Raw genomic sequence first — 27,481 nt, forward strand, 5'->3', positions numbered from 1 at the left:
CAGAAAATTTTATATCCTCAATCCCTCAATAACAACTTCAGAATTAGAAACATAAAGGACTTATAATCTGGTGTTTGATGTTTTTCTGATTTCTAAATGTAATTGTGAGGAAATAGTACCAAAGTTTTAAATTATTCCTAGATTTTTAGAATCTTTGAAATTACTTTATTTCTGAAAATTGTTTTATATATGATATTGTTTATATTCTATTCACACTGCTTTCTAGAACTACTCATTTAGTTCATGAAATTTTAAAGTCAATACCCAGGCAAATATTCCGAATGAATTTTATCTTACTTCTACAGTGAAAATATCTAGACAATTACTTCAAATGTTACTAAACTTTACAGTTACCTGCATTTATATTTATGGAAGATTATTTGATATGAATGTATACCAACATCCCTCAGAAAAAAAGTTTTATACTAATGCTTGGTGTCATACTCTTTGTTTTAATGACTTTTTTTTCTGAATATAATTTCCAGTGCTTTTTGTATCTATAAACTAAGTAAACTTATGTGGTTGCTTTTGATCATTTCTAGTTGTAATGATGGGACCAATGCTCAGTGATAGTCGTTTAATTATTTGTTTATGGACTATGGAGTTCCTCTCAGTCTCCTTTGCTCAAATCTGCTATTTTCATTTGAAATTGTGTGATAAAGACAATATTTCAAAAAATGTAACTGTTTGATCTAATCTGCATATGCTTATTTGTATAAGAAAGATAATTGAGAATTGACCTCATGTGGATGCTCAGTAATGTGTTTACTTGTTTTCCTTTTTCTCTTGTGGCTTTTTTTTTTCTTTCAAGAAAATGATGGAATCGATTTAAAATAGTGACATTTTTCTGTACTGGCTCCATCAAATAACGTGTGGGCATTACTACATGGGGTTAGTTTTGGCCAAGCCCCATGGTTTTATTTGGACTTTTTCATGATAACAATGACAATGTCACCATCCTTTATCTCTACCATTGGTGACAATAACCATACCACCATGCTGCTTTATGAGGCAATAACTTGGTTTCCTCATTTATCCACTCAGGAACTGGATTATTACCTCATAAAACAGTGTGATTGTACAATTATCAATTAAATCCTAGCTTGTTGAGACTCTTCAAAAAAAATCCCTTTCCTAATAGTGGTTGGCAATAATTCCTCTGTCTGAATTCATAGAACATGATTGGATTCATGGATTCTTGACTGCCAAGGTTATATTTCTCACACTGTTTATCTATTATCTGATTTTTTTTTTTTTGCCTTGAAGGTGTTGTACACTGCTAAATCCCAAGAACTGTCTTACATTGTAAAAGAACTAAAACCTTATAGGATATACAACTTTACTATTTCTCTCTGCAACTCAGTTGGTTGTGTAACCAGTGCGTCAGGAACAGGACAGACATTAGCAGCAGGTAAGCAAGTTTTAATGGACACGAAAAATATATTGTGTCTTTATAAACAAACACCTATAAAGCTCAATACCTTCTCTAGTTTGGACTTAATACTTGTCTTTTCTGGTTTCTCCTGCTCCCCAATCACTAACTCTGATTGCTACCTATATTGACATTTTTAAACAAACAAAAAATAAGTAAATGAGCTGAGGTTTAAGAGGTCCATGGGAGCCCTGAGTTGCACCTGTGCCGTAATAAGAAATATAATTAGATGCAGAGCAACTCCAGGGCTCAACAACCACCCTCGGTCCTAGTGATGTTCTGACAGTTAGAAGTGCCCAGGTGGCTTCTTATGAGGCTCAGGATGCTTCTTCCTGACCCTTTTTGTGGGGTTTGGATCTACTCACGCCTGCCCTGTGGGGTTAAAGGTAGACATCCGGGAATTACTGGGTTGCCCTGGTGTTATATTTTGCCTTTATTGGCTGGGCAGTAGTGTAATTATTAATAATTTTGTTATTAATAAGAAGCTCCTAAGTCTGTGAAATTCAAATAAAAGACTGGTGATCAAGTAAGATGTTAGTAGGAAATGGTTTGTATAAATTTTTGGCTTGCTTTACTTAGAGCAAAATAGATTCATACGAACTTGATTACATGTATCACTAACACCTACATAACTCAGTTACTCTGCAGTTAGTATATTTTCAAATCAGTTTTTCTGTCTGCAATCAAGGAAGGCTTGGTCCTCCTTAAGAAAATGTCCAGATGTGAGAAGGTTAAGAGACTCCTAGATGAATGACAGATATTATGCAAACATATTTAGCTATAAAAATATTCCCTGTGCCTTTTCCCTAACTGTATTCAGGTCCAATTCTATTGTTTTGTTTTGCCTTGCTTTAGTTCTGGAAAAACTTGTTTGGCTCAAATGACTTTATCCAAGTAATTTTGTTTCTTCAAATTTTCCATCAATGAGAACGACTCCCCAATTCTAAGGAACTATGTTTTATTACCTCTACAACTGAACCCTTTGTGTTTTTATATATTTATATGTATTTCATATGTATGCATACATTTATGGCATACCTAGATTGTATAAAATACCACTCTCCTATAACACTGTTTATTTATTTATTTTTGTATATTAGATTATTAGAGGGTTACTGAATATGGATAACAGAGGCAGGCTCCCTGTGTCCTTCTGGAAAAATGATATAGTTTGGGGCTAGAGAACAAAGAAGAGGAATCTGTCTTGCAGGCTGGAGAAAAGTAAAAATAGAAACAACACAAGTTGAAAACTGGCCTGAGTTATAGTAGAGAATAGAGGGATCCCAATCATGTGAGTGAGCGGAACTGAAATCATGACTTCCCAGGGTTGTAAAACACTTAAAAGTCATCTAGTGTGGGGCGCCTGGGTGGCTCAGTTGGTTGAGCGTGGGACTCTTGATCTCGGCTTGGGTTGTGATCTTGGGGTCATGGGATCGAGCCCTGGGTTGGGCTCCGCTCTCAGCGCAGTCTGCTTGTCCCTCTCCCTCTGTTCCTCCCTCCACTCTCTCTTTCTCTCTCAAGTATATAAATAATAAAATCTTCAAAACAAGAGTCATCTAGTGCAACTTTCTAGACAATAATAGGATATTCTATGTAACATTCTCCCCAAGTGTTTATCCAACTCATGTTTGATGCCTTTAGCGGTAGGGGAGCTCCCAATTCTCAGGCAAATCCAAGTTTAGAGACCTCTTTCAAATGGTGATTTCTTACATTGATCCAGAATATCTCTCTGCGGCTTCTATTCAACAGTCTCCTTCTACTCCCTTGGGGGCTGTCCTTAGTCTAATTCCTCTTCCTCATGACATCACTTCCAATAACATTTTCAATAGCAAGCCTTCCCTCAAGTCTCTCTCCCACGCCGCATCCCACAGCACCTCCCATCTGTATCTCACATGCCAGTTTCTACTGCTAGTACAGGTACTCTCTTATAGATGAGACTCAGTCTGTCTTTTCATGGAAACAAACTAACGAGATTAGATGGACCCTGGGGATGGGAAGAGAAAAGCAGGACAAATGTCTGTGAAACAGATCCTTCCTGGTCAACACACCAGTGATAACAAGTGTGTTAACAACATCCACCTTGGTTGTAGTCATTGGTTTCTGGGGCATGGAAGAAGTCACAGCTGAGTGCTCTGTGCAGCTCCCATTTTAGCTACTCGTGAGGATACTGAAGACCACTCCTGTCCGCTGGAAAAGTAGTGAAATGAAACTAATCTAAGTCCTCTGAATTCTGCCTCTTTATCCTTGAAAGATAGAACTTGGAAACTTCTCATATTCTCTGAAAGCCATGAGATGCACAAATTAATCGACTTTTAAAAATAAGAACTTATTCATGTGTTTAGGGGAAGATGCCAGGGTTTAAATTTGGGGCTCTGCCATCTACTAGCTGTATGACCTTAAGTAAACTACGGGACTTCTCTGGCTCAATTTTCCAATTTAAAACTAAGGATAACCTATTTTACAGGGTTCATGAGGATTAAGAAAGTTAAGCAGTGCCCAGCACAGAGTAAATCCTCATTAGAAACTGTTATTTTTATCATGATTATTCTCACTCTGTCACAATGTGGGGGTCATGGGATCGAGCCCTGGGTTAAAATTTCTAATATTATCAAAATCTAAAAGGTTATTTTACAACTTTGCTTCCATAACACTATTATAACACAAATGAAACAGTGCAGAGTCCCGAAACTAAGGAGTATATTACAAAAATAAACTGTAGGAGTGCTAAAGTCTAAAAGCATTATTTTTCAGTTCTGTAAGGACATGCCATTCAGAATTATGACAAGCATTTCAAAATTTTGCTCAAAAACTACAGATTTCAAATTTGTTGTTTGCAGTATACAGTTAATAATGTGCCATAATCATATAGTTACTGTATTTTGTTGTGAATGCTCAATTCCGTAAGCATCTCATAAGGGCTTATCTATTTAGGGCACTATGGGGGATTCAAAGATAATTCAAAGACACCTTAATGGTGCCTGCATGAAGATGCTGACATACAACAGGTAGGGTTAACACCTGGAGGCATTGGATAAAGGACAAAAGAAAGCTATGGGAACATAGAATATGGGATATTTGATTTGGGAGATGAAATGGCATTTGAGGTGAACTCTAAAGGCTTGGTTAGGATTTGGGTAGGTATTTACTGGACACATGCCATCCTGGTCACTATTTTAGAGACTAGCACTGTTCCAGGAACCTATGGGATGAAAACTGGGGTTTATGAAGATTTCTCTGGCAGTAGCATGTAGAATAGACTAGAAGAGAGTGTGCAAATAGAGTCTGGTAGACTTTTCTAAGAGGCAGTGAGGGAGTAAATCAGATGAATAGAAGTAAAGATTGAAGGAAGGGAATGCAGGTGGACCAAGGAAGAGAAACCCACAGGTTAAGAAGAAGGAAGAATTGAAGATGACAGTAAATATTGCAGACCATGGTGATGCTGTTAAAGATAATGAGAAAGATGAAGAAAGAGCACATGGGAGAAATAAACCCATGAGTTTAAGTTTGCTTTGTTAGAGACACATCCATGATGATTATAAGGAGCCTGCAGCAGAAAATGCAAATCTGGGGCTTAACAATGATATGGACTTTGTAATTATTGCATATAGATAAAGCTAAAACTGTGGATGGTAATGAATTAGTGAAAGCAGAGAAAATACAAATTAAAAGTTCAGATCTTAGTGAATGCTCATATTTTGGGAGAAAGAGAAAGGAGAAGTAAAGTAGAGAAATGGTCAGAATTTGAGGGAGCAGTGTTAGAAAAGTTAAGGGAAGAGAATTCTAGAAGGATCTAGAATTCTGTAGTATCATGTGCTCTAGGCAAAGCAAGAAGAATGTGATCTACAAGGAAGATGGCACTGGTGGCCCTTTGGGGAGAACTCTATTTAGTGTGGTTGAAGCAGAAGCTGGAATGTGAAGGACTGAGCATTTGCAGGAGAAGATGTAATGGTAAATTTAAAATGTTCTAAATGTGTACATTTAAATGTGTAAATTTAAAATTGTTTTTTGTTCTTTGCCAAAATTTTCCTTCTACCTAACTTCCCTTAAAAGGAATACATTAACTTTTTCTTATTATGTTATGTTGATCACCATACATTACATCATTAGTTTTTGATGTAGTGTTCCATGATTCATCGTTTGCATATAACACCCAGTGCTCCATGCAGAACATGCCCTCTTTAATACCCATCACCGGGCTAACCCATCCCCTCAACCCCCTCCCCTCTAGAACCCTCAGTTTGTTTCTTAGAGGAGTCCATAGTCTTTTGTTTCTGTGTAAAATGCTTTCATTTCTGAAGGAAAAGTTATTTTAGTGTTCTCCTGGGAAAATGTTTATTTCTTAATCCTGTAATACATTTGGTCAGAACTCTGATTCTTCTTTTGCCAAGCAGAGAATAAAGTCACTTACATGACAAAAGTATAGAAAAATAATTTTTGCTTACCATTTGATTTATTTTAAAAGACATCATTTTAAATGTCTTTTTAAAGATCAGTAAGAATGAACTTACTTGTTTTTGTTGGAATATAAGGAAAAGCCCAGCACTTACAGATCCAGTATCTTTCTTACCAGGCTTATGTTCAGTAAATGGAAGTTTTCTTCTAAGATTTTAAGATTAAACATCTGGATATAACTCCTAGATACTAAGTCATAGAAATAAACAATGAGAAGATCAATCCCTTTGGGGAGTCAACAGGTTTGCTGTAGGGAAGGAATAAAAGTTGACTTGCAGCTTTAGGATTCTTCCTGCCCCCATTTCTTCCAGTCATAATATTGCAATTCGGAGGGAATGTATTACTGCAACGAATTCTAATGGATGTGTGGGGAATTAACTCTTTTTTTTTTTTTTTAAAGATTTTATTTATTTGACAGAGAGAGACACAGCGAGAGAGGGAACACAAGCAGGGGGAGTGGCAGAGGGAGAAGCAGGCTTCCTGCGGAGCAGGGAGCCTGATGTGGGGCTCCATCCCAGGACCCTGGGATCATGACCTGAGCCGAAGGCAGCTGCTTAACTGACTGAGCCACCCAGGCGCCCCGGGAATTAACTCTTAAGTGTAAATGTAGTTCACATGAATTCATTATGGGAGATTGAAAGGAGCCAGTGACCATTCAAAAACTTTGCCTTTTCAAAGCCTTGATTCATGAAAGCATGTTTCCTCCTTAAGTCTCAGTCACAGAAATCAAAAAGATACTTGTAAAGATTTATCTGGCTTTCACTAGAAAGCTTGAGAATTACAGTTTGCTCTTGTTTTAGGTATTTTTTCAATGAGAGATATGATTAAAATCGGTACATTTCATCCAGATTATTGTGTGGCTGCTCCTTTAGCGTTGGGCCCAAGACAAACCTGAGAACTGATCTGCTGGGAGGGGTGTGCCCAGGAGCAGCTGGGTTTCTCTCTGTAGCAAAGTCTCCAAGCGGGGTCTTTGGTGGCTCGGGAATTGCTTTTGGGTGTCTCAGGGTGATGAACGAATGGCCCCAGCCCTGTTAGAGTCCTTGTTTTTTTTCCTTTAAGATTACCCTTTCAATGTAGGAAATTTGTGTGCTTCCACACTTTGTGAATTCGGCACAGCTTAAACCTTTCTTAAGAGAAATTCCTTCTGGAGCTCCATTCCTGGGCGAACAATGTGATATTTCCTTTGCCTGTCATAAATTGACCTCTACGCTACCAGCTTAGAAGTGCCCATCTCCCATTAAGCAAGTAATTAGTGGTGCATTAAGGTTTTTCTCTGAATCCAAAGTAAAATATATAGGCTGTTCGCAGCTCAGTTGAAAACACACATTGTTTGCATGCAGGTACATGAGTCTTTTCATTGTGAATAGGACCCAGAGTGATTAAACAAGCACTCTTAATATGTTAATTTATAATTTTAATTACAACAATCTTGTATATATAGTCATTAGTGAATACTAATATAAATATTTTTCTATCTTTTTATTCATAATGCATAAACCAATCATCCAGTTACTTCTCTGAGGTTGCCTGTTTTTGTTTCATAATACAATCTTTGTTCTTAGTTATGAATGCATTTTGTTCGTTCCTGTCTTGAATAATCCCTCATTAAGCTAGTCACTTTCTGCTCCATGCTAAAAAGGAAAAATTATCATGCAAATGTGGCATGCCATATTAAAAAGCACATTACCAAACACTTTTGTTGCTGTCCTTCAATTAGTTTCCCTTCTTTGAATTTAATTCCATTTGTTGTTAAACTACTGACTTGATGTATGGACTCATGAATCTGAAGCTGCTGCCAAGAAAGTGGGGAAAAAAAAATCAAAGCCTCTTCGAAGAGCTGCAGAGGCGAGCTGAAATGAATTTGCTTCACCTTTGACAAGAACACTTGAACAGCCCTGGAATCCTCTGATGATTCAACTCGGCTAATTATCCAATTATTTATTTCAAGAATAAAGGCACTGTTTTACAATTAGAGAAGTGTAAAGCAATGTGAGAAATTTGGTAATGACGGATGACTTAAGTAACTTCGAAGATAAACAGTATCTGTGCAAACTTGTCTCGCTGAGTGTTTCCAGGCAGCAGGTCTGTGTCTCAGCGTCCGTGAAATCCTGAGTACACGGCGGGTTTTGTTTGTTTGTTTTGCTCTTTCGACAACAGAAATTATTTTACACTTTTAACCAATATGTCAAATTTCCGTGGCTCTTAAGCAATGTTTAAGTTGTATTTCTCTTGATTAAAAGCTTTTGGTTCAAAGCAATACTTTTTAATTGCCTAATGATATAAGTCAGTTCTTAGGAAAGAACCGCACATTTAGGAGTTCATTTGCAATATAACTGAAAAATTCATTGCATGGCAGTAAAACAATTTACTGTTAATTACAAGGAGAAGAATTTGCTGTAGCATGCTCACAGATTGCCATGAATCATGCAGCACTCCTAGAGATTTATAACAGATGTGTAAGTGGGATGAATTAGCAGGGTTTAATAACAGAGACACAAATCATGCAGACTTCAAGGAGCTTTAATTGATATACTAGAATGTGACGGGCATGAATCACTCAGCCATTCAACAGCACTGTAACATATGGTCAGCTCAATATGCCGCATCTTAAATCGGTTGGTGAGTCGTTGGTTGTCCCATATGGTGGAAGCAATATATTTTTCATGATTAAAAAAAATACATCATTTTTTAAAGAAATATGATTGCAAAGCATGTTTGTTATTGAACAGTCACCTGAATGCCAAACTGGGTTTTTTAATGATTTTTTTTTTAACATGGCAGCTTTCCAAAATAAATAGCAGCTAGTACTTGTAATACCAGATCGCTGGAGGCATTATCAGGCCCAAATTGGTGCTTGTTGGCACACTTGATCCACAGCAAAGCCTATGGAGGAGCGCAGCTGATGGGAGCTCTGAGTGTCAGGGAAATCCTTCAGACTCCGGCAAAGCAAACGAAATGAAAGGAATGATGTCACTTTCAGAGAAGTTCAGGAATGCCCAGATTTGCGAAGAGAATAAAATGAATACTGAATGGGAGACCCTTACCGAGCAGGGTGGGAAAGGGGCTGTGGAAATACTGTTAACGCATCATGTAGCAATTTGGATGTAGCATTTTATACTAACCTCTTAATGAAATGCTCCGTCCTTCAGGAACATTCTAAAAGGAATCCTGGCTGACCATCACATGGATGGTAGGACCAGTTCCATGTTGTTCTTGAACAATCATTTCAGTGTATGGAAACAGATAACGTGGTGCAGACATCCATAACTGGTGGCATGCAAAAACCATTTCACTGAAACTGGGATGTGGCAGCTTTCGGCAAAGCTTTTGCGGCATTAGTAAATCTGACAGATTTGAAAAAGGAATATTGCAGCCTTAGAACTGTGGCTGCCAGAATTTAATGTCAACAATTAAAATTTATTTTGATCCTTACCTACTGTTTATTACTGTTTGTATACACAACAGACCTTACTAATACAGAGATGCACTATTAGATGGAATTACCATCTGTTCGGAGTGAAATGCTGGCATCTGTCTTAGATGCTAAAACTAAAATGATATTATTTCTAACAAAACAAAATTAACTGCTTTCTACTCACCAACTTTAATTGTGAATGTGTGGATGCACCCGAGGAAAAGGCTTGTTGGTGAAACACGTAATGACCTCTGTCTCCAGGTCTGCATTCAGATATGTGACTTTACTAGGGGCTCTGCTGGTCTTTTTGGCATGCAGAAATCATACTTTTTAAAACAGTCTCTGAGCTTTGTAATGCGTTATCGACAGAAAGGTGTTAAAACAACACAATTAGAATACGTAAAAATCGGCTGGATCAGAGAGACTGCAGTATGTAAAATATTTTGATAGATGTACCCTAAATAAGTACATGGAAAGAAATTAAATAGACAAAAATTCATCTGAACAAAGTTGCCATAGGTCCCACAGTGACACCTTTAGGAAAATATAAACTGTATCTTCTCTGTTAGACTATTTTTAATTTTCTCCTACACTGACATATATAAAAGATTTATATCCAGCACCCCCTCTTTTTCTTTTTTAAAGCCTAACTATCCTATTAACAAAGGTCTCTAGCTTTTTGAAGTTAGAGGATTGGAGTATCAAGGACAGTGGTAGTTTCCATACTGATATTGGATCGGTGATGCTTATTTCTGAGAAGCCAAACTTCAGTTCTGTATATCACAAAATAATAAATTGTGTCACACCGGCATTTAATGCATGTACACAGTGCATTAACTGTAACTGTAGTACATTTATTTGTGCTAGAAGAGACTTGAAAATGATTAAAAAATCAATACTTTGCTGTCAGAGAAGCTAGTGTTACGATGCATTTAAGTAGTTAATTGCATAAGCCCCATAAAAGCTTCAAGTTTGGGTAGCAAGGATGCCATAATTACAGTCCAAGCAGCTACCTTTTATTAATGGTGGGCTTTAGGGAACAGTGCTCACTGTCCTCACTGCTACTGTGTGTGCGGTTCAGAGCACATGGATCCTCTCCTCTGCCCAGCTAGGATGCTAGTTACGTGCAAATTATTGATGATCACCAGAACAACAGCTGGGAAAGGTAGCGTTGATTCACCAGGGAGGCGGTTTCCCTTAAATCCCCTAAAAGCAGTGCTTTCTGGCCTTTCTTTATGTCCTCGAACACATAGAGAAATCGTAATACTTGTATGCCACGCCCAGTTAAAGAAACAAGACGGCTCAGAGCTGAAGGGGATAAACTAGCCGGCCTCCTGGACGGCTGAGACGATCCGTATGTCGTGTGTCCAGCCTGCCTTCTGGTTTTCTCACTGAGAAGCGCTGCTTGAAAATGTTCAGTCATAGAATTTTGAAACCAGAAGACACAATCGGGTCTATCGTGCCCTTCAACAGATGAGGCACTGAGGACCAGAGAGACCAAACACTGGAGTAGCCCGTGTTCCATAACTAGGGACCTACAGAGCCGGTCTAGAAGCTCAGCTCTCTCCTTTCCACATCGGTTCCACTGTACATCTTCTCTCTCGAAGGAGACTAGTAAACCAAGAAGGAGGAAATGGTAAAGGAGATTTTGTTCTTGTTTCTCCAGTCAGAGAATAGACAGTTAACAAGGCAAGGCTGTCTGATTTCTGAGATTCTGAGGGAAGAATCCTCTCTCTTCTTCTGGACACTGACTGGAGAGCAGTTCAGTAGGGTGGTCGCCAGCTGAGACATCCTGGCTTCCTGGCCTGGATCTCTTGTTTAGGTCCTGAACCCAGTGCCCTTCCATAGGCGTTCTGGCCTAGCCATGTTTGGGCAATTTACATTTCTCGTGACAGTTTTGCATTTCTGAGGAAAAGTCAAAATCTTGTTCTATTGATAAAGTGCCTGAGGATGTGTTATGTTAGTCTGCTCCCCACATAGGCCCGAAACATAAAAAGGCCGTTCATTCTTGGATTCCCGTTTTTGTAATAGAAAGTTGACAATGTTTTAAGGTATTGACACTGCCGTGCAGTGTTCATAGGCAACAAACTCTTGCTTGAAAACAAATAAAGAGATTTGATTTTAAAGAGCTGCCATCAACGAGAGCTTCTGCTCATTTAGCCTTCTGTTCTTATCCTATGACACTCAAACTCCACACTACATAAATTTTGCACATGTAAATTTATGCATTATGATATGCTATTAATTAGATTATAAAGTAATAAATGCAGCATAAAGAAGAATGTCTATTATCAGAGCTTTTTATAAAAGAATATTTTTTTTTTATAAAAGAATATTTATAAATAGAGAAGCTAGGCTGGGAACTGGATACAAAGAAGTTGCAGAAAAATACAAAAACATTGTAATTTTATTCTAAGTAGAAACAGACTGTATGTTGTTATTCCTTGAAATGATGGATATTGAAGATCTATTTTCTGCTTTACAGCTATAAGAGGATTTTCTGAGTAAATACGGATTTTGAATGTGGATGAATTATATCCTTTTATAATATGTAATATGAAAGATGTTATTGGCTAATAATAATAGTGCCTTGGATTTGTTTAGAAATTTGCTTTGTAAAACCTAATACAATTATATATATATATATATGTTTTTTTTCTTTTTTTATTATTATGTGTTTAGCCAACATATATATATATATATATATACACATATATATATTATTTTTAAAAGCAGTTATTGTCAAGGTATTCTATGAAAATTTATCCTCATGTTGTAGATGGGAAAACTGAGGCATATATAAATTTAAGGTGATTTTTCTAAGTCATGCAGAATTGGAAATTAAAAAGTAAAATATAATCTCTGAAAGTCTGCAGAGTCCTTTCAATTATTCTATGTTGTCTCTTAATTCACTGTTTTGTGATTAACAAAGTTATAGCTATAATCCCTTTACTTTGATAGTCCGAAAAATAATCCTTTATACCTCCTTTCTCTTAGTGAGTCTGTTTTTGTGTGAGTGTGTTTAATAGTTCAGGAATATCTATTTTTCTTTTCATCACTCTACGTGTGTGTGTGTGTGTGTGTGTGTGTGACCAGTCTAGTTTAATTGATTGAAAATTCCCCCTCTGGTCTTAAGGGAACTCTGAAGATAATGACTCAGTAGGGTGCTCACCCTTTCAAACAGGCTGGGTTGACTCCTCCAAGTGAAACTACAACATACCAGCTGGAAGGTTGTTTGGTTTTTTTTTAAGCAAGAGAATAGAAAAATATACTCTAATTTGACTCGTTCTCTGTAGTTGACTTCCTAAGAATAGTCTAATTGCTTGGTGGAATAATTCCCCTGTGAATTTAGAAGTGTTCCACTACTTGTTAGAACTTAAACAGTCAACATTAATTGTAGTGGAGTCTCAGTGAAAGTGCCCTTATTGATTATAATCATTTTGCCAAATTAAAAAAAAAATGCACTCTCACTTTTAGGAGATATTTTTTAAAAAGCTGTTGAGTTGCTGGAATTCCTTTTGTTTTGTTTGACTCTGAATTTATATTCCTGATTAAGAAGTGAATTTTGGATTATGCTATCAATGGGGTAAGGGATTCTGAATACCATAGTGGTACAAAACCTCACCATTATCCCTAACGAGCTGGGTGGTTGGAGTAAAGGAATACCAAATGTCAAGCAAATGGGACTTTGAAGAAGAGGCTACTTTTAAACAAGGATAAAACTCTTTAGTTCTTTAGAAGTACAGGAGGTATATTCTTAATTTCTCTAAATATTTAGTTAAAATGGAAATCCTATTCTCAATGCACCAAAAATGTATAGTTTGTGATTCTCTAGATCTTTGCTATCCAGTATGGTAGCCATGATAGCCATTTATGACTATTTAAACTTAAAATAAAATTAATTAAAATTAAATAAAATGTAAACTTCCATTCCTCAGTCTCATTGACCACATATCAAGTGCTAACTATCCATATGTGGCTAATGCCTACCATATTAGACAACATGGATCTAGAACATTTCCATCATTAGAGAAAGTTCCATTAGATATCATTGGAATAGATGGTATTCTTCAAATTAAAATGTCAAATCCTTTTGTCCCAGAACCCTAGAGAATCCTATGTGGAATATAGAAAATAGAAGAGTTCAAAATCCCTCTTTTGTGCTTTTATTTATTTATTTTAAGGATTTATTTATTTACTTGAGAGAGAGAGCTGGGCGGAGGGGCAGAGGGAGAGGGAGAGAGGACATCTCAAGCAGACTCCACAATGAGTGCGGAGCCCAACGTGGGGCTCGATCTCACAACCCTGAGATCATGACCTGAGCTGAAATCAAGTGTTGGATGCTCAACTGACTGAGCCATCCAGGCACCCTTCTTTTGTGCTTTTAAATAGCAAATTTTAGATAATAAAAAATTATGTAATTGGTCCTCCATTGCTTCCCTGAACCCAGGACTCAAAAATTTTTGACAATCCTTCTTCCCCTGTTAAGCTCGTAGCCAGTGCTTAAATTTTAATACAGGAATGGAATTCCAAACACTGACGAGAAACTTGAGGGGAGAGAAATTTCTAGATGGTCAGCTCTTTATTTTGTTTTGGATTTTATTGAAGATGGGGCATAGCTTGTAGAGTGAAATCTTTGAGAACCCACCATTTACTATTTTTGGCAAGGAATGCTAAAGGAAATAATGCATAAAATTTACAGATCCATACATATATAAAAATAAAAACATCACATGGTTTGTAGTGGCAGAAGATGAACAGAATTGTTAATTATCTTTCTAAGTTGATGAACATTTTGCTAAGTGCCCTCTACTTTACGAAAAGTTAAAATAGAATCACAATTAATTGTTTCTCTTTGGAAAGCTGGCCGAGCTTTCTAGAAAGTAACAGATAGTACTTGTTCTAAGCTGTTTTAAGGTGAATTGGCTTTCATGGTTTAAGGATATCAATTCTTGTATTCATATCAATTTAATTTATGTTTATTGAAACAGGGAAAGACTTTGTGTATGCAGAAGGCTATATTAACAAAGGTGTAAATTAAGGGTCCACAGCTTTGGTTTAGACCCTGAAAAAGTAGGCTTGGTGATAATAACATTTGTTCCTTTCTTTGATGGTACCTCTCAAATCCAGCCAAACCACTTAGAGTGGGAATGAATCGCAGCCTACACACTCAACTGTTTAAGAAGAAAAATCAGGATGGCACTTGATGTAATGAGCACTGGGTGTTATATGCAACTGATGAATTGTTAAATTCTACCCCTGAAACTAATAATATACCATATGTTAACTAACTTGAAATTAAATAAAAATAAAAGAAGAAAAATCAAAACAAAACTTTATTTTTATTAACTCAGTTGTTACCCTGACCCCCTTTCCAGCAGGTTGTCGGGAAAATCTCTATTTCTGTTACTCATTCCTGGAGTTTCCCAGAAGCCTCCAGAGAATTACCAAGGTCCCAGGACCTCGAAGTATACCAAGGCCTCAGTGTGTGCTTGGGCACTGGGCATTCACTGCTGCTAGGCACAGGCCCTGGAGGTATTGTGGTCATTTTAGGGCACAGGGGGCTGCCCTGAGTCTGTTGAACCTAGACCGGAGTTCATAAACCCCTGAGCTCACAGGCTCCTTTTCTTCTTGTGGATGCTCTGTTGGGCTTTCAGAGTGGTTTTGCTTATTTGTTTGTTTTCATTTAAACCAGTTGCTAAGCTTAAAAAAATCAGAAAAATTACACATAAATGACTATGGTTAACAAAGTAAAAGATCTGGCAACTTTGGGTCATTGTTCCTGCATTATCCATTGGCTGGCATAAATTAGTGACTATTCACCATGGCCGGGTTCTTTGCAGACCCCACACTCTCTCGTCTCACGAATTAGACCATTTCAATCATTTCCTTTACTTTGTTGGCCTCTGTGAATTACGGCCATAAGTTGAAGCCATGTTAAGACGAGGGGCTCTGCCCTTTGTGATCAGTAATCACTGGCGGTAGTCACGGCTAGTCACAGACTGCAGGTTTCATGAGGGATCTTGTAGCTTCTGGGTGAGATAGTGTCCACTCAGGCAAGGGAATTTTCCAGAAAAGGGAGCAACCATGAGCCATTAGAGACAGATACACTGCACCATTGTGGTACCAGCTTGGTAAAGGGAATCTGGGTCAACAGACTATAGTGAACAGACTATAATGTGAAATGTCTTTTCCTGAGTGAGAAAGAATAGAGAAATTATCTGCAAGAGGCAATTTTGTTTAATCCTCAAACTTTTATGGTACCTATTTTTTCATGGTGTTTAGTCACATTTAAGATAAACTCTATTGTGTCTTCAGTTCCTAGAGCCATGTAAAGACTTGAGACCACAACTGATTTGATCTCAAGTATGATGTACACAAGTGCATGTGTACCTGTGTGTGAATAACTGTGTCTAGAGATAGACGCTAAGTTCTTGAATGTAACAAGTGTTTTTGACATTTAGCACCAACCCAACTGAAACCTCCTGTGGTGGAAGGAATCAACAGCACAACCATCCGTGTTAGATGGCTCCCACCTGAAGAACTCAATGGACCTTCTCCTGTGTATCAGCTGGAAAGAAAAGAGTCATCTCTCCCAGCTCCCACGGCCATGATGATGAAAGGAATTCGTTTCATAGGGAATGGATATTATAAATTTCCCAGTTCCACACACCCAGTCAATACGGACTTTACCGGTAAGTGTTTTTGACATCACTCTGTTGAGGAGGTGCTAAGCGCCAAGGTGTTTCTTGTTATTTTGATATCCCTTCAGAGTGAATTTTTACTATGCCTGAATATTTCACAGAAATATTAATTCAGACCTTTTATAACTTCATCTTGATGTGTCAATTTGTCCATCTTTTTAGTATTCTGTGTGGGGAGATGTGGGTAAGTAGAAGAAAGAAAAGAAAAATATAGATGTGGGAAGGTAGCCTTATTATATCAAAGTATATGCTGGAAATGACTCTTGGACACCATTTACCAGAATGTATTCCTCAGACTACTTTACCTACTCTATAGAAAAAGACTTCTGTAGGCAGATGAGTTTGAGAAATGCCCCGTGCTGGGGAGATTCTCAGTATACATCAGGTTATTAAAACCTCTAAAAGCAATTATAAGAAAGCTAACTTTGCTTAGCTTAGTATGCCTGATCCTTATTTGTCACTTTTTTTAAGCAAAAAACTATCAGTAGGTTTTTTTGGAGAACATTATGGGAAAAACTAATTTTGGGGAAACGTACCTTCTATGGATATGTTGGCAGTATGGGTAAGTGAGGTGCTTGCTTCGGGTACACACACACACACACACACAACACCTCAGAAATCAACAAAAATACTATTTTCATGTGATATATTTTTAAAAATGAAAATCAATGCCAAAAAATTCCCCAATAAAATGCCAAAATTTTCAATGAAGACAGGCTCTATCCCTCACTTGCAGGGCTCTATAAACCTGCCTCATTTGTCTCACCCAGCTCCTGGTCTTGCTGGTCCTATAGTACTCCAGAAGTCCTGTTACCTTTCCGAATTCGAGTTTCTAAAAGCACTATTTCACTATAATTGCAGAAAACTGTAACTATTTATGTTGCATATGTCCCTTTCCTAATTTTTAAAAAAATGTACAAAATATAAGATACATGTGATTCGGCAAACTCATAACGATATTCATTCGATCCCAGAGAAAGTCATTTTGGAGCAAATAGTTTTGAAAATGTTGCATGTGTTGAGGACGATGAAGTGGAATTTGAGCTATAAAATGTGGCTCAAATATTATTGCTTTATTTTTATTTAAAATAGTAAATAGTTTGCTCTGAAGTGAGGCTGGCTGCTGATGCACATTTGTAATGAATGATGTCCTAGCAGAGATACATTGAGGTGAATGCCTGCTTACCTAGTGGCCTGGTGCCTCAAAATCCTCACTGAGTATTAGATATTCAACCACTAAGCAATCATGAAGTGTTCAACTTCTGCTTAATATTCGTAAATGTCAAAGAAAGGAAGGAAAAGAAAGAAAAAATAGGTAATGTGGAAAAGGAAGTTAAAAAGCCTATAGATACAAAGTTGAAAAGCCTTTGCTCAAATGGAAGTAGAAATTGCCTTCCTGGTCCAACATTTGGCTTGCAATGTGTTTCTTCAAGGAAACAACATTCGTTTCCATTAAGCGGAGTGTATCTGCTGCAAGCACGTCTGCTCGGATTTGCTGGCTAGCCAGTAGACAGATTTTTGATGGGATCACCTACTGTTGTTGCAGTGAAAGATAGAGTGGCCCGTCCACCGTTAATAAATTTAGTCATCTTGGGCGCCTGGGTGGCTCAGATGGTTAAGCGTCTGCCTTCGGCTCAGGTCATGATCCCAGGGTCCTGGGATCGAGTCCCGCATCGGGCTCCCTGCTAGGCGGGGAGCCTGCTTCTCCCTCTGCCTCTGCGTCTCTCTCTCTCTGACTCTCATGAATAAATACATAAAACATTAAAAAAAAAAAAAAAAGAATAGGTACAGTTACTGGTTTAAAAAAAAATAAAAAATAAAAAATAAATTTAGTCATCTTCACGCTCTCCCTAGCCGGCCTTATACTCTGAGGTGCAAGGGCTAGGGGCAGATGTAGCATCTGGGAAGTTTTCCAAATTCCTCTTTAAAAAAGTTAGGCCATAAACACCGGCCTCACTAAGCAAGATCCTTCTGTCTATAACAAAGCCTCCAGCTGCATAGAAAATGTGTTTGGAGTACACATCATTTGAAGGACAAGGCGGGGAGATCACAATTTTGGCTTGAACTGCTCCCTGGAGGTTTGGTGATTCTCAGAGAATAAGATGTTCTTCTGCATTCAGGCACGTTCTGGGGCATTACTAGCTCCTTTTTATTAGCAGCTTTGCCTTACTTTTAAGGTTCTCTTTAACTTTTAAACAGGGTCTGCATCAATTCATTGGTTTGACCCTTTGGTTCAATTGGCAGGGTTGGTTGAATAATTGTATTGAGCTGAGCCATGGTTAAATGAAGTTTACCCAATTAATAAGCTAGGACAAGTTTGCAAAACCAGTGCAATAGCTTTCTCAAATATGCTTGCATCTTTCCTAAGCAGAGAGGTACATGTATAATTAGCATCTTCCGCTTGTTTTACTTAATTATTATTTAATTCAATCCCTCTACAAGCTTGTAGGTAGGAAATTTTACCCTCTGAGTATAGTGGAAGTGAGACTCGGGTACCATAGCTACTCAAGTTCAGGGTTGAAATGTGAATTGGAAGCTTCTGATTCAAATGCTGGTGCTTTGCCGCGGACGGAAGGTGCATACGTGGACAGTTCTTTGGGAGTTGTAGAATAAGAAGTATCTAAAATTAATCAATAAGGATGGGAGGTAAAATAATTATCACTCAGCTATTCCTTACCCAACACCATGAAACTTTTTTGGATTTGTCTCTAAGTTGTTGGCTTTTCAGGTATGAATAGTAAATAGGGTTGGCCTTATTTATTTGCTCTCATCCCCAAAACCATCTAGGGATCACTTTTCTTTCCATAGCAATTGATTCCAGAATGTTCCTAGAAGCTTGATGCTTAATGTCTGAATGAAATTATTTTAAATGAGCTGAAATGCTATATGCAAATGGTGCTATCAACTCACATTTCTATATATTTCATGCAGTTTTTTTATATTCTGGCAAATTTAAAGAGTAAATTTTAGAAATCTCTAAAATGATTAATTATATTTAATAAGTGAATAATTATAAGAGCTAAGATCTGCTTTTATTTTGAATTATTCATTTTAAAATATCAAACTCTAACTAAAAGGACTCCTGAAATATGAATGGAGATATCAAATAATATTCAAAGACAAAATATACAGTAATGTATATTACTGTACATGTTATATATAGATACAAGAAATTAGATTTCACCCATTGATGACAAGACTTATAAATACATTCATAGCATGTTGCATAGTCATGAACAATGTATTGAAAGTCTCAATATAAACGATCTCAGTATTACAGTTCAAGAAGGGAATCTCCTATATAACTCACCCCTCTTCATATTTGCTTTAAATGTTTTTATCTCATATGATATAATGAAAACAATTCAAAAATATGAGTATATGTTCTAACATGTTGCTTAATATCATAAATTACTTAGCTTTATATTGTAAATGAACTCTATCAAAATTTACCTCTGGGCAGAACAATTCACCAGATATAGCTTTCTTAGGATCTGTTTTTGGTCCCTTTTCCTTTTGGCTACAAGTGTTCTTTCAAAAATCTAATCTTCAGGAAGGGTATATTATCAGTCATTTACATCACAGTATAAATTTAAGATCAGGTATTAACTTCCCCACTTCTCTATAATTAGGAGTGAGTGTTTTGGGAGCAGACTAATAAGTTTCAGATCTAGGCCCCATTGTTTATAGACAAACCACTTAATCGTTTTTGTGCCTTTGTTTCCTTTTCTTTAAAATTGGCATAATAATACTGCTTACAATACTCATGTCTAGAAGTAGGTGAGGATGAAAGGCAATAGCCCACCTTGCGAACCCTGCACAGTGTCTATCACACAGATTACTTAGAAGTCATTAAACTTTAGCTATTAACTGTTAGTCATTTAACAAATGTTTGTTAAGTGTTTACATGAGACAGGAGCTTTTCTAAGAGTCTTCTGAAATTTCTAAAATCAATATTCTCTTAATTCATCTGCTGTTACACGTAATGTAAGATGTGTGTACCTAAATGTTCTATTTAGGGTATGAGTAATATGCAGCTTCTATATTAAAATGTGTTATTTAATTTTGTTATTAAAAATAGTTAGATTAATCTACCTAGTATTGAAACATTGGATAAATGATTTTTCTGTGGGTCTAATCATACTCATTTATTAAATTGAGGATTGCACTAAATGACCGATGCTTCTAACTTCTAAAATTCCAATCAGTGAATATAGCATATTTACGTAGCTTCAAAAAGTCAAAGTAGAGGCTATTGCTGTGAGTTTAAAAACAACTAGATTTTCAAGTAAATTGTTCAGTTATGATTTTTTTCATATAATATGTTTACAATTTAAGGGGTAATTTAAATGATATGGAGAGAAATACTTGATATAGAAATGGATATACAATTCTTGGGTTATGTTGGAGCATAAAAAGAAGCAGCAAATTCAATAGAAGTTCATAATATTATATCTAGAAAATAATGTAAACACTCATTGTAAAATATTCTTCTGGTCACATGGGGTTAACAGTACTTTCTCCTTCCAGAACAGGAGTAGCAAATAGAACATTCCCTACTGCAGCTGGACAGGGTGATCGTTGTGTCTTCAGAGGGAAAAAAAAAAAAAATGCTCATTTTTTTTCAGGAATGCAGAGTAAATCCACTTGATTTATACAAAGAATTTAGTCCTTTCCATGTAACGCTAGTAATCCAAAGGATCCTGATAAAAACAGCAAACTAAACTACCGCTCAGATTGGCATTCCAAAGGTGACCCTCTCTCTCCTTGTCACTTTTTCTTCCTATTAGCGAAAACAGGTCCATGATCATTTGGGGGGAGATTTGACGATTGTAGTATCCAGATGCCAATCACACCAGCCTTTTAAACTGCCTTTATGGTGACCCTGCCCAGAAATCAGGGACTGCCTTTGGGGAGATCTTTGTAGCAAACCACTGGGGAGATGAGCATACATGTGCACCTGGATGTAATTCCCTTTTATTTGTCTTCACGAGAAATGTGATTACTGATGTTGAATATCTTGCAGATGAGAACTCTGTACACTTTCTTCATAATAATGCTGTTCAAGGACACTAAATGATTGTCATACATTTTTGTCTCCTAGTATTTGCCTTCCCCAAAATGACTGAACTCGAATGCTTTAGGAAACAGAAATGCAATTAATGACCGACCTATGAAAAGAGAAATGCAACTCCCTGAATCAATATTCCTTAAAAGCATGTATTTTATATTTTTTTACTTTATGATATATATGCTTTATTATTATTTATTATTTCTAGTGAGTTGAGACCTTTAAACACTTCATTAAAGGAAAGCTGATTATACGCAGTTATAGGGAAGGTGCAAGCAGGGAAAACATCAGATAGACTCATTAGTAAAAGCATATTAATTCTGACCTTCAACACCCTTGGTACCCAGTATTTGTTGTCCTCTGACTGAGAGCAAGTCCTTTTGCCAGAGAGTGCTTAAAAAACAAACAAAACAGCAACAACAACAAAAACAACAAACTAAATAAAATGCCAAGTCCTTACAAGGCAGATTTAAATCACAAGTTTTATTTTACCTTTGATGTTAGATCTTAGTCGTAGTTATTGAAAAAAAAATACATGAATTGACTATATGGCCTAGCAGTTTGATGAACAGGCAGTAATGATACGGAAAAATAAAGGCAAGAGTAAACATGGAACTTGGGACCAAAGTAGAGAAGTGGCTCTTGGGGAAGAAAGAAGCTCCTAGTGTGTTTCTGGTTGTGACAGAATCAGAAGAGAGTGTGAATGTCTGGTTGAGTGTATCTGTATGGACTGGTAGGGACAAGGATCCAAATGCCTATCTTTTGAGAATCACAGAAGTCAGACTAACCCATGGTGATGAGGGATATTAAGAAGTAAGGGTTAAAATTGTTTTGTTTTTGCCGTCTTTCGTGGAGATGTGTAACGATAACATCGCTGGAGGGGAAAGGACCACGTTTCTCCCCATTCACCAAATTCATCATCAAGGCCAATTTATGACTGCGTGTGTCTTAACCCTTGTATTTTTTAAAGTGACACATTTTGAAGCCCATTTCCATCATGTCCCTTTGTGTTTGAAATGTTAATGGTGGGTTTGGTGTGGGAGTCATTTCAGGTTCACTTTCGAATTTTAGCTCTGATTTCACAAAAGAATCATCTCAGCACATGACTTTTTCTTTTACCAGTTTGGTCTTTCTCCACTGGTCAAACTGAATGAAATTGTAAGTTTCTCTTTGCATGAAGAACCCTCCCTCCACCCCCCGCCTTTTAACTTGTGCAGTGTCAATCTAGAGCAGGAGGTTACAAAGTTCTCCTGTAAATGTCCAGACATTAAATATTGTCTGCTTTGCAAGCCATGAGGTCTCTGTCCCAACACCTCAACTTGCCATGGTGGTATGAAAACAGCCATAGGTGATATAGAAACACATAAGGGTAGTCTAGTTTTTTGGGTAAAAACACTTTATTTACAAGAACAGACGTCATGTTGATAGTTTGCCTATTTTTGGTTAAGGGTCCAGTCTTAGTTTCTTAAATTAATATATAATTTCATCTTTAACAGTACATTTTTCTTTCTTCTGCCTAATGCCAAGAACCCTAAGGATTGGGTGCCTGGGTGGCTCAGTCAGTTAAGCGTCTGCCTTCCGCTCAGGTCATAATCTGGGAGTCCTGGGATGGAGCCCCGCATTGGGCTCCCTGCTTAGCAGGGAGTCAGCTTCCCTTCTGCCCCTCTCCCTGCTCATCCTCTCTCTCTCTCTCATTCTCTCTCTCAAATAAATACATTAAATCTTAAAAAAAAAACCAAGACAAAACCCTAAAGATGAGTACAGGTTAGCTCAGGTAAAAGAAACCGGAGAGAACTAACACAACAAAATAGACAGTAATGCTTAATAAATGAAAATATCTTGAAACAGCATCTAGGTTTTCCCAAGAGGGATTTATGTGTTCAGTAAGCCAAGTCAGCATTGATCATGCCAACAGGATAGAATAATACTTACATTTGGTGCAAACTGTTTCTGTTAGTTGATAACTCTTTGAATCAGCTTTAAGGGTCTGCATTTTCCTTCTCTGTTACAATCACACCAAAACGGTCACCTGCTATACACAGTGCACATTTGTTCCCACATTCTCATGCCACATTCTCAAACACCCCGTGTCCACTATGTCCTCAGGTTTTCTATGTGGTCTCACATTTACCTACATAAATTGTCCAATGTCTTTTTCTTACGATATGTTAGCCATCTAAAAAGCTTCCTGAAGCTTCTTTGCTGAAGAAAAAAAAAATTCTCCATCTCTTAATGACATTCAGCATCAATATAATAGAGATTAATTTTAGTTTTCTTTTCATCCTTAAATAGGTAGAAAGAGGAACTGTGAGCAGAAAAAGAATCATAATGGTCAGTAATGATAGAGAAACTAGCCCCTATGAAACAATCAAATAAAATGAATTATTTTATATATATTTTTTGGAAAAAAATTAAAGATATTTAAAGATCTATACTTACTGTTATATTATGTCTGTTGGGATAAATATAACACCTACAGGAGAGTATAGATTAATTTCATTTCTACTCAGATTAGATTTCAAATAATATCAATGCCAAAATGCCATATCTTTCAAAACTATGTTCTAATATTCTGAAGAAATGTCTTATGAAATCATGCACCAGGCATTCCATTTGAGTGGGGCAATATGAAGTGCAATTATGCAGGCCACATTTAAGTTCTACACATTGAAGGAAGCTCATAAACATAGTCCTCAGGTGTTTGGAGATTCAAGAAGGGAAACTCAGGGGGCACCTGGGAGGCTCCGTCAGTGAAGCGTCTGACTCTTGACTTCAGCTCAGGTCATGATCTCAGGGTCACGGAATCAAGCCCTGGGTAGGGCTCGGGGTTCAGCAGGGAGTCTGCTTGAGATTCTCTCTCTCCCTCTCCTTCTGCCCCTCTCCCACCATGCTTACACACGTGTGTGCTCTCTCTCTCAAAGCTTTTTTTTTTTTTTTTTAAAAAAGGAGGGAAACTCAGTTATGTACATTTTCTTGACTGAGGAGCAGCCTCAGTTTGGAAGTTCTTTGAACTTAAGTGCAAAAAAAGAGAGTCATAAGGAGGAAGGAGGGGGACAAGCACCCTTATAGACATTCAGGTCACCTAAGTCATCTCTGGTAATGGTGGCCATGTCATCCTCACAAACAAAGGGAGTCCTGGGAGAATTTTGTAAAGGAAAGATAGGGACTTGTGGGAAATTTGTGGGAATGAATGATATAATGATCTTCCCTCCCAAACAGGCAGAAAATTGAAAAAGAATGCAGATGCCTCTTTCTTGGCTTCTGCTTCCTTCATTTTTCTCCCCGGAAATCCATTCCTTCTTCTGTGCTTACCACGGTTATCTACCAAAGTGAATATTACTAATTGCCTGAGATAGAAACCTGGGAAGTTTCTTGAATATAATTTCTCACTCCCTTTCTGACATTTCATCCATTGTTCCTTCTCTGGCCATTCTTCCTCCAATATATCTCTTGGAACCATCCACTGGTCCTATAGCTACTCCCTAATCCGGGTCTCGGTTGTGGGTCTCCATACCAACAGTTTCACTCTTATCTAGGCTGTTTTTCTAACTAATGATCTGTCTTGCCATTTTCTTGCTTTAAACTTTTCAGTAGTTTCCAACATCGAGATGCCCTGCATGAACTCTTCTGCTTACCTTTCCAGCCTCATTTTTCCATCCATATACCTCCTGGTTTCCTCTTGGCTCTATGACTGCCTTTCAGTCCCCGCTGTTTGAATGTGCCTTGCTGTCTTAGATGCCTGGGTCTTCAATCCATGCTTTTGCCCGCAATGCCCTCCCTTACTTGCAAATGCTTCTCCTTCCTTTCACTGGGCTAATTCCTACCCATCATTAAAGTGTCAGCTGAGCTGTTCCTCCAAATAGCCTCCCCCTTGCCCCAGTGCCAAATCTAGCTTAGGGGCCTCTCCTCTATCCTACCACAGAAAACGAGAATGTCTCTATTTTAATCCCTACCACACTCTATTAGAATGGCTTGTTCACTTACCTAGATCCCAAGCCAACTGAACTGATGACTGTTTTCTTCTGTTACAACATTTGTCCTTGCACAGCATAGGACCAGATGTTCAATAAATGTTTGTTGAATAAAGAATTAGCTAAATGAGTTAGATAAAAAAAGGAAAATCTGTAAGAAAGATTGCTTAGCTACAAGAATGAATTAATGGTAAGATTCCCTGTGCATTAGAATATATTACATAATTTTGAAAGCTACCCTGTTGGAAGTTGTGATAGCCTAGAGGGATAACTCAATTTGTTTAGCCTCTATTGGCCTATGATGTGTAAGAAAGTATGTTTTAAGCTATATAGTACTTGAGACAAGGAGAAATTGTTATTAATGGGTCCTTAGTTATCAGATAAGGTGGAGTTCCTTCTGCGTCAATTGTTATAGCTAGAGTGCTCAATAGGAGTTGTTCTCTGCCCTATAGCCCTCACAATGTGTTGTTGGAAACGAGGTGTTGCACATCTCTTAGATACAGGATCTCCGTAGGCTTATTAAATTTTGAGGTTAATGAATATTTTGATAATTTTACCTATACATATCATTAGGGCTTATTGCAATAGGTTTAAGATGACAGTCATAATAAACATATAGAGTACAATAAAAAGCACTTTTAATCTCGAAAGTGCTTTATAAACAACAGGGATCAATGCTATGGATGGATGAACAGCATCAAACTGATTGAGTCCTATTTCAAGGGCAATGGACGTATTGATGCTGGTGTTCACTATAGTGTAGAAGGAAGACAGCAGTGACGGCAGCGCGAAGAGCAGGTTCTGAAGTCAGGCTCCCCATGTTTAAAATCTGGCTTCCCCACCATGCAGTGTGCAACTTGGCATGAATCCCTTCCCAGCCCCATCGCTCAGTGTCTTCATCCGTAAAATGGATTACTGTAAGGTTTCAGCGCCGGAATCACCGTAAAGGATTGGCACACAATATATTTGTGGTCATTGTTATACATGCATTTATGGCTGACAGTTTTTTTCATTCAGGATTTCCACATCATGTGCCTTTCCATTCATACATGTATTTTATGTGCCTAAACCACATAAATCTTGACTCTACTCCTTTATAACTTCTCTTTACTACATATCTCTGAGACTTCACTTCATTTTATTCAATCTATGAACTTCTGACCTTTGTGTTTTTAGTCGCCTCTCTCCTTTATCAAGAGACTTAGATGCTCTACATCTTATTTCTGCATGTCTGGTGGCTACCTTTACATTTTAACATGTAGTTGTAAATCTAACTCTATTTCCTCTCTTTTCTTCGTAATCCAGTCTTCTTAAAAACTAAGACGCTCTGCGTGTCCATTTCCTCACTACCAATCACTCCTCCATCGGTCACTTACTTTTTTTCCTCCCCACTTCTTCATTTGAAATGCTTTCTTCAAGATTATCAATAATTTTCAAAATGAAACTTTTCCTAATCCCCACCCTATGTGCCCCTAAATAGTAATGGCACCATTATATCCTTTTAAAAAATGAAGAAACCAAATATATCTCACTAGGTTCCCCCTGCAATTTTCTGTGAGCTGTTTTTCAAGACTTTTGGCTCTGCTTTCTCTATCTACGTTTAGATGAAAGAACTCAATCATTTTATCAGCCCATATGCAGATTTTTCTCAATTTCACCCCATTTGCCAGATGCTATGATTGGTGTTTTAGAAAGAGTATTGAGCAAAACAGGTAGAGTACCTAACCTTAGGGAGCTTAAAGTCTTGCAGTGAAATCATGCTTCAAACATGTAATTAGATAATTATAAGTGATTTATGTCTCCAGCTATGAGAGACAGAGCTGTTTTCAGCTGCGAAGGATATCAAAAAATCCTCATGCTGAAAGAAAAAAAGAAAAGAAACTGGATAGAATTTCTTAAAAATATGATTGTTCAAAGACATTACTGAGTAACTAGGACTGCATGGACATGGGAGATTAAGACCCGAGAAATAAGGAAAACCATTTAGGTGAGACTTTAATTTATCTTTGCTTTTTCTTTCTGTTTTATTTGCTAGTTCCCAGATTGCATAGTCTTAGGAAAATGAAAGCATGGCTTGAGAGACTAGAAATTAGAGTTCAGGGCCTACCAAGAAGGAAGGGTCTGGTAAATATGCCAGGCTATCCATTGAAATCCTATCAGTAAGAGTAAACCAGAAACAGGCGGGTCTTCTCAAAGCCTGAAGTAAAGCCTCAACCCATCTCAACTTCTGATAGGATAAAAGTTGTCTGCCTGCCAAAAATATTTCAATATTTGCTAAAAGGAGATAACATCAACAAGAGTCTATAATTTTTTATACATGATATCTTATATTCAATCCAAAATTACCAGGAATACCAAGAAATAGGACCAAGTAAAAATGAACCAACTATTGCTTCACACAACATGGATAAATCTCATGATCTACCACTGGGTGAA

General features: G+C 37.4%; 1 protein-coding gene across 1 annotated transcript in view; it reads left to right on the forward strand.

Moving 5' to 3' along the window:
- Positions 1-27,481, forward strand: part of USH2A (usherin) — a 682,897-nt gene that overhangs the window by 187,517 nt on the left and 467,899 nt on the right. Inside the window, exons 19-20 of the mRNA XM_032422367.1 lie at positions 1,267-1,411; positions 15,764-15,994. Of these exons, the coding sequence (XP_032278258.1) occupies positions 1,267-1,411; positions 15,764-15,994 (376 nt within the window). The remainder of the gene's footprint in view (positions 1-1,266; positions 1,412-15,763; positions 15,995-27,481) is intronic.

The sequence above is a fragment of the Phoca vitulina genome, unplaced genomic scaffold, assembly GCF_004348235.1.
Source record: "Phoca vitulina isolate PV1807 unplaced genomic scaffold, GSC_HSeal_1.0 scaffold26, whole genome shotgun sequence".
NCBI classification, from domain to species: domain Eukaryota; kingdom Metazoa; phylum Chordata; class Mammalia; order Carnivora; family Phocidae; genus Phoca; species Phoca vitulina.